The sequence below is a fragment of the Morone saxatilis genome, unplaced genomic scaffold (genome assembly GCF_004916995.1).
Source record: "Morone saxatilis isolate NCDOM2014 unplaced genomic scaffold, NCSU_SB_2.0 Contig18, whole genome shotgun sequence".
Lineage (NCBI taxonomy): Eukaryota > Metazoa > Chordata > Actinopteri > Moronidae > Morone > Morone saxatilis.
This window is the reverse complement of record NW_023339740.1, coordinates 3,877,876-3,886,716: the sequence shown is the minus strand read 5'-3', so window position 1 is coordinate 3,886,716 and position 8,841 is coordinate 3,877,876. Positions and strand designations below refer to the sequence as shown.

The window sequence follows — 8,841 nt, the reverse complement described above, 5'->3', positions numbered from 1 at the left end:
AAATCCAGCACATTCAGCGTGAGTTCTGAGAAAAGTCTTCTTTTTATGCCTGACGTGAGACCTTCTTGGTCATCTTTTAAGTGTCAAGATGCACCTCGCCTTCATTTTTTTTCTGAATCTAGAAAACAGGGCCAGGGAGCGCAGTAATTATGAGCGGAGATGTTAAGCGTGTCAGGAGAAGCTCTTAGAATTCATCTCTTTGTCAAGGAAACACAAAGGTGGAACGGTTCTTTGATTCCCGTTGCCTCATCTTAACGCCTCCTCTCGCCATTCTTCTCGGGACTTTTTAAAGACACTTTTCCACCTGTTGCCTTGGCAGAGGAAGAAAAAGAGGTGACTGCAGGAACTTCATAGGAAACACACACAGAAGTGTACACACACAGTGGCTCACGCTGGGCGGTGATAAAGTGCAGGGGTTATACTGGTGATGGGCCATTCTCAGAGACACCTAGAGACAACAGCAGCTGCACACACACAACCCTGTGAGCATCTACACACACCGTCAAGGTAAGATTCCTGCCTTACGTGCAGCGAACTCTTTAACAAGCCTCAATAATGTGACTGTGCCTCTTCACTCTCAAGGTTAAACATTTTGTCGCCTTTTCACATATCTGTTTTCACATCTTGCCTTTTTTTTTCCTTTGTGAGTGTGTGTGCGAGAGAGAGAGGTAATGTTTAGGTTTCTATTCTATAAAGCTGGAGATTAAACAGGGATTTTGAATAACATGCCATTACAAAGTGAATGTGCTCTCTGCCAGCTGTGCTCTGAATGTGCGCTCACTCATCCGTGGACGCTGTCATAAGCTCATAATGACGCGCTAATAATGCAGGAGTAAAGCCTGCGCTTTCAGCCAAGGCAGGCTATTTATCAACAGCTGTAAATCAGCGCTGGGGGAGAAAGAGCGGAAGCATCCTTGAACGCTGCCCTGCATTTCTCATGCCACTTTGGAACACTTTCTAATCCCTAAAAAAAAAAAAAAAAAAAAAGCACTTTGAGGTTTTCTTAACTTCTTTACTACCTGTGTGTGTGTGTGTGTGTGTGTTCATCCAGCACGCGATGTCAAAATACAAGCTCCTACAGGACTAAGGTGTGTTTCATTAAATATAGAGTTGAGAGGGAAGCTTTTGTTGGGAAGTATGTGACTTTTTTTTTTCCAGTTCTGATGTTTGTCAAAGAACCGTAACTACAGGTTTCTTTTGTCTCCCTGTTCCCATTATGCTCGTCACATGACGGCCTGTATTGTTTAGCATACAAGACGTGAATGGGCAGGTTTATATGTTTTATATGTGTCCTTAAAATGCTGTCAAATCTGCGTCTCAATTTAAAGAGCCTTTAGGGAGAGGATTTGGTGTTGCTGAGATGATAAATGTGGAGCTTTTATGAAAGAAAGTGATCATGAAGGCATAATAAAGGTATGATTGTGACATACACTCATACAGAGACAGTTTGACATTTTACACTGCAACAATGACAAAAAGGCTATATTTCAGCTGCTTTTTAGGACTTTTCCTGTGTTAACCAATAGATTTGCATTGCCATCAGAGAAGAGCGCGCAAACAGATGTCGTTTTGTTTGCTGTGACTAAAGGAACAGGTACGATCAGCCTGTTGCCATCCGTTTTCCAGCCGATTTGTTTATTTCTGCACCGATCATGAGTATTCACAAACACTCTATTGATACATGAGCGCTGCACACAAATAAAAACACAGCAGTTTCCTGGTTCATTTACATGACTTTCCCCATGGGCTCAAACAACGCACCTCTGTTGTCATGTGAAACATTAAGTAGTTTTTTTAGTAAAAACACAGGACTCCTATTCTGTAGCTGTTTGTTATGTCTGTGTGTGTATGTGTGCACACATGTGTTTGTGGTCATTTGCAAATGACCAGAGACCGTTTGTCTGCTCCAGAGCAGTGGCACGATTTGCATTTCCTTTCAAAATCAGTGAAATCTAAAGCGACAGTAGGCCATTATGTGACTGCTTTGTACAAGTTGGCTGCTTGTTTGACTCATTAACATTTGTGGTGTCTCTGTAACATGTGAAACATCTCTTCTTTGAACTATAATAAGACTTCCCATTCATGGTGCACATAGGCATTTAATATCGCTGCAGGTTCCAATAAAGGGAAGAAAAACAGGTCTCTCTTTAAAATCTTTTACTTTTCTACATGTCATTCTTTCAGTGAAGTAAAACATGTTTCTGAACGACCGCAGCAGATATAACAGCGGCTTTTGCTGCATTTTATCTTGCGCTCACTGGATCTGAACATGATAATGCATTGAAAGTCATGCGATCACTTTTCCGTCCTGTGCAGTGAGCTATCTCTGTCCCCCATCATGTTATCCCCCATTCCTGAGCACTGCTATTTAAATAATGCCGGGATCAAGCCTGTAAAGTCACCGGGGAAATAAACAGAAATTGCATGATGTGTTGTATACCTCACTGTGTCTGAGATGGCTATATTGCGGCAGCGGTGAAGCCATAGATGAGCATATAGATCGTATGTCAGTTACAAACTAAACTTTTCTTCTTCTGTTTGCCGCTCTCAGGCAGCTCACTCTCGTTGTTCCGCAGTCAGATAAGGATTTTTAAAAAAATTTTCCCTGTCATATATCTTTGTTTTATCATTAGCTGTTGTGTAACACAATTGAAGGAGAAACCACCCAGATAAAATTCTGCATGTGGCATTTAACCACTTTATCAGCTTCTAAAAACAAAAACCCCTGCAACTTGTGCAAACACTGGTCAGCATTCTCCTCCAATGATAAAACAGTAGTGTAGTTAGTAACTCATCTTGCAGCCTCCAGTCTGACAACCACTGCCAGCGTCACGTAATGCACTTTATGTTGTTTACCCGTCACAAAGAGGACATCTTTCCCTCCACTGACTCTTGGTGTTAAAGTACAATCTCCAGTCAGAGTTCTGAATGATGACCTGCATAAACATTACTGTCACTGAGACTGCCGGTGCTTTTCTCTTTGCTTCTCTCTGTTTTTAAATGCACAGCTGAGCAGAGCAAATAACGTGCATCTCTGTGGGTTGGTTCCCACTGAAGATGCAGATCACAAACATATAGTTTCTGGTATAAAAAGTACAACCTGATTTACTGATTTAGTGATTTTCAGCAAACATTACTCAAACAGGAGTAAATAGTGCATTTTTTAGGGACTATTTTAAGATGCAGATTAACACACACATTTAGTGCTCTAGTGAGCATTTAAGGTAAAAGGACATGTATGTGGGATTGAGTCAAAATATATGTGAGTGTTCATTGTAATGAAAGAACATGTCACCCAGTGCAACAGTGTAGCTCACTGATGTGTTTTTGGACAGTAATGACACACAGGAATAAGATATATTACACAAGAGGATCAATACATTGTAGTCTTTTCACAAAACTAAATACACACAAAATCACAAGCCTTATCCTTTTGAAAGTTAACTCTTGTCTGTCTGATCAGGCTGGTCTTCACCAGTGATTTAACCTTTAACCATTGCTGCTCAATAAGGAATAAAGACAACAGGAAATATAGTTTTCTACATGAGCTTTTCTTCCTTGTGTTCTCTTCAAAAAGTCATTGATTTTGTGGCATGGAGGAAAGTGTTCCAACACGAATTCTAAATTAGGGTGAGAGCCTATCGAGCCGGCTATCAGTCTCTAATGGTGCGGTTTCCAGTGACAGTGAACCAAAACAGTAAAGTTGCAGCCGGACAGCTAAACAATGAGCTGAAACTCACTTTATCGCTCTGTGAAGCAGGAAGGAGCTGCAGATTCACTGTAGGTTCATCCCTACAAGCGACGCCTTTCACAATGTCACATTATAGCTGCTTTAAATATATATTTTCACTCCATTTCCCTAAATGACCCCCCCCCCCCACCTGCTGCTCTTGTTTCCCAGTTCATGGCCCTGCTTTTCATCTTTCTTCTTGCTCTTGAATTTCTGCGTGAATCGACTGGGTTCTTTGACATTTCGACCTCTTTTGCGGTGCTTATAAACACCGACAAAAGAGCTCAAGGGAATTGAAAGAGAATTTTTTTTCCAGCAGTGTTCCTTCTGTGTTTTCCTATTTTCAGACACTATCCTGCTATATCTGCTGTGTAGTCAGGTCTTTGTGCCGGGCCAGTGTTCAGCAGCCAGCCAGCAACTTCAGACATGATCTCCAGTTTATTGGAGCTGGTTAAGACCTATGGCACTAAGTTGTTTGTAGCATATGCAGCTATACTTGTGAAACACATGCGCACACACACACACATGCAGCAAAGACCCCCTGCGGTTTCTCAAAGCTGAGACGAACAGGCCCTCAGCAGAATCACCTGTTGTGCTCCTTACTGCTCAAAGGCGTTTCCATAGTAACACCTCAGAGCCCTGGCCCCTTGGTCTATAAGACCCTCAGCAAACATAGACCCCCACTACCACCATTACAAACTCCATAAAAACACACACACGCACACACACACACATACGTTGCACACACGTGGGTGCTCTCAAGAAGCAGCAGTGAATGGAGTGAGGATATAAAGTGTGCCGGGCTAAAGGAGGGAGCACATTATGAGAGTCGGGCCTCCTTTGTCTGAGCTAGCCTGGAGGAGCAGGGGGGTGGAAAGGGTGGGATGGGGGGGGGCTTTGTAAAGGAAGATGGAAAAAAAAGTGGCCTTCATACACATCCTTTCTTCCCTTTCTCTTGTTCTATCTCTTTATTGGGAGTGTTTTGTCTTCTCCCCCCACTCCTCCTCCTCCTCCTACTCCTCTCTGATAAATGCCACAGTAGCCTTTCGCTAGCCGCCACAATAGACGACCTGTTTCAGAGAGCGAGAGGGGGAGAGAGAGGGAGAGAAAGAGGGATGAGAGGGGAGGGAGGCTTGAAAAGAAAAATGGCTGCCTTTTAACCTGTGCTTCTGAAAAGCAGAAGAATAAAGCGGCCGTGACTAAAGCCAGAGTCCTGTTCTCCTCTCTTTTCTCTCTCCTCTGTGTCTTTGTGAAGGGCACAGTTGTGTCATCAGCCTATTTATACATCTTATTTAGAAAGCCTCTGAGAGAGAGAGAGAGAGAGAGAGAGAGAGAGAGAGGGGTCAGGGAGAGGGAGAGCAGGATGGAAACACAGCAGACATGTTTAACGTGATGGAGATCACTGTCAATGCATTCGAGACATAAAGTCACATAAAGTCTGAACAGTTGTTGGATATGATTTATTTCTGATGAATAAACTGAAAGGAATGCAAAATGATAAACTATGAGTCACTTATTGTGTTTTTTTACTGTAGGACATTTTCATATATTGTAAGATGTATTCAGATCCTATAATTCAGTAAAATTAGCAAAACTTTATGTATAATGTATTATCAGGAAAATAGTAGAAAGTACAGTATTTGCATCTTAAAGCTGCAGTAAGTAACTTTTATAAAAAAAATATTTTGGGCATATTTGCTGAAACTTTCACTATATCCTGACAGTAATACATGAGACAGATGATCTTCGAAAACATCAAGTTCCTCTGGCTCCTCCTAGAGCTCCTAATGGCATTTCCAAGAATCTACTGGGCCTGAACAAAAACAACCAATCAGAGCCAAGAAAGATAGAAAGACACTCTGGTGGCTTGAAGAGAGTTGATTGTTTAGTCTGTTCCCAGCATCGATATTAGACGACCTGGCAATGGGACTCAACAATCAACTGTTTTTCCTAGCTCTGATTGGTTGTTTTCGTTTAGGCCCAGTGGATTCTTGGAAATGCCATTAAAAGTACTAGGATGAGCCAGAGGAACCGGATTTTTTCATGTCAAATATGTTTCAGCAAATATGAGAAAAGAGTTACCTACTGCAGCTTTAAAGGTACTGTAGTGTAGTATAAATACAAAGGGGCAAACAAAGACTGAAGTTTGGTTGCCCGAGTTGAACTAAAAGGTAGAATTTGACCACTAGCTGTTTAGCCATCATACCATTTCAGATTTACTGATGTTCCGTTTAATTTTTTCCTATCCAGCATTTATTTTTATCCTATTTTTGTATCAGTTTTCTGACACAATACACCATGACTATATGTAACATTTTGTCTCTATGTTAATCTGTGTCTCCAGCATGAACACTTTGCCAACACTGTGTTAAATAAGTACTAGTATAGTTTGCCATTTGTCATTTTTGATTGACATAACACAATTTCTTTACCATATATTTTGCTCTAAGTTCATCTGATATTCTAGTCATGTGTTTGACGTTCTTTATTTTTTCTCTTGCCGCAGCCCTCAAAACATGTTCCCGCGGCTATAGAGACAGACACAAACAGCGATAACAAAACACTGAGCCACGTACGTGCAAAAGACTTGTCCTGGCGTATTGTTTCTCGTCTTGTTGACGTTGAAACACTAATTCTGTGGAAAATCACAAACAATCTGAGCTTGAAAGCACTGCATTAGAGCAGCACCGCACCACTGCAGTACACCGCCGTCGGGAGAGGCCGTGAACTCCGAACTGTGCACTTACCTCCAGTCTCACACCTGTTGACTGGGAAGATTACCGAAAGCAGTCCTCTGAACCTTTCACATCTCACTTAAAAAGTGTTTTCTGTGCTTGTAAAACCCTCACAAATAGTCGTGTCACTTGTATTGGACTATAAAATGCAAAGACTATGGCTCTGGTTTTCAATTAGTATTCATACAGATGTACCCATCCTTCCGCTTTGCACTTTCTGCTCAGTCTGACAGGGCAGTCTTAGTACTTCCAGACAAAGATGAGAAAACAATTTTGCACTTTTAGGCGAATAGCAAAATCACATGCTACTACATAAATACACGTCCCACGGTTAAATAAAAAGCCTCTTGTGTTTTAGATGCACAGTTCAAACTGTGGGCTGCAACAAAAGCCCAAAGTATCTGGTTTTTTTTATTCAATCAGAGTGTGTGCTTCTTAGTACTATGAGGTGCATGCTCACTAGTGTGGGCCGGAGCCATGTTTACTAGATGATAAGTTTGTCACGCGGGAAACCAAAGCTGACACTATAAAACTGCTGCCATCTGCATTTATCAGTTCTGTAGAAGCATTAAAACCTTTTTTAGAAGAATTAGAAAGTTTCCTGCCCTTCTGTCAAGAACAATTGTGATTTTACTGCAAAACTGAAGTTGTATGAAAAAAACATGCACAGAGTTTAAAACAAAGCCTGACTCATTCCTATATCAAGGGCTGCAGCCTACAAAGAACTTTATCAAAATGAAATTGTCGGCCCTGATCTCCTGACAACAGTCTTAGTGGTTTAGTTAAGAGAGTCACATGCAGATCTTACTGGCAGATAAGGGGGATCAAGTGAAACACATATTACACTATTGTCTGTATTTTGTCTGTTTAAGACGTAGCAAGGCAACAAATTAATGAATAACTATAATGCCAGAGACATCCTTTCTCCGCTTTCAAGCTAGGTGTCCCAAAGCCCGACAAATTAGTGCTATGTATTGCCAAGAATCTGGCGATGCGATATGTACAGAGTTGAAAGAAAAAAGTACAGAAAAAAGAGTAAAAAAAGTGTTTTATGGAATCAGTGGTATCTGCATTTGTATTTATCACAGTCCCTATAACATCCAACATCATAGCCCTCAGTTTACAACACTGCTATCTAGCGGTTGGAAGTTTAAATATAAAAACCGCAAAACAAAATATGCTTATACGATATTTTTAATATAACATTTTCTTACCCCCCTACCACACATGTCTGTGAAACCCTAAAATGTCATTGCCACAGTTAAAATAATAATTATAATATTATACTTGCTTTTGCTTGCACAGATGTTTATTATCTGTCCCCCCTCCTGATGAAAACGTCGGTGCGTGCATAAGTGCATGTGTGTGTGGTACACTTAACAGAGCCAGTTTGGAGGTTTGAGAATATGGTCACGATAGGACCGCAAAGTAAAATAGCTTCTGTGCATTCTGTCTCATTAAGGGTTTCTTTCATGTCTTAATAAAATAGTAAAACACGTCTCTTGGGGTTTACTGTCCATATTTTAAAGTATATTCTGCAGTATATGTACTGCAGCACTTCATCTTACAATTCTATTGTATGCTAAGTGACAAAACACTTTGTTAGCATACAAAAAGCTTAGCTCTGGTAAGTTCTACTAGCACGGCTAGCACGAGTAATTCATCATTGTAACTGCTGATTCCTTCCATATCCATAATATCCAGCAGTGCTCTCTAAATGTCATACTTCCAACTTTTTATCTAAAGTAAATAAGCCCTCTCTGCTGTGGCATTAATTTTATGTCTTGCCTCTCCTCTCCTGTGAAGGCAGTACTGGTGTCTCATTTTATTAAATTTAACTAGCGTTGCCATCCTCTTCCTTGTCTATCACATAAAACACTTTTTGTTTGCCTGTTGTGCTGCTGGTCATGCATTAACACAGGGCGGTGTGTGTGTGTGTGTGTGTGTGTGTTGATGGGCGGATGTGCTCTTATTCATCCCAAACATAACTCGGATTGGAAATGAGCCGTAATGTGTGACTTAATAACTAGCTCAAATTTACTACAGCTGCCATTTTTCCAACACAAATGATCTTTTCATCAGAAACAGAAACTTTGTGATCATACGGCAGAAATGTTCCCCGTCCGTATCAATTCATTTGCCACTGACAATGAATGTGCGTGAGTAAATCCGTATCACACTTTCTTTCTATTCATTTCTTACTGAGTCATTCCTTCATGTAACTTCTACTTCGTCTGGTATTAATCTAATATGTATGGCATCCCTGGCTATGGGGGGAAATAGGACAGAATGAGATAGAAATGTGTTTTTGAGTGTGTGTGTGTGTGTGTGTGTGTGTGAGTGAGTGTGTGTCAAATATCTTTTTGCCTTGCTAGA

The 8,841-nt window shown here is 40.9% G+C and overlaps 1 protein-coding gene across 2 annotated transcripts in view; it reads left to right on the top strand.

Moving 5' to 3' along the window:
* Positions 1–279: 279 nt before the first annotated feature.
* Positions 280–8,841, top strand: part of LOC118328790 (transcription factor SOX-13-like) — a 38,812-nt gene continuing 30,250 nt past the window's right edge. For both annotated transcript variants that reach the window (XM_035662691.1, XM_035662690.1), the window contains exon 1: positions 280–507. In XM_035662691.1, coding sequence (XP_035518584.1) covers positions 428–507 — 80 coding nt within the window. In that variant the 5' untranslated portion in view covers positions 280–427. The remainder of the gene's footprint in view (positions 508–8,841) is intronic.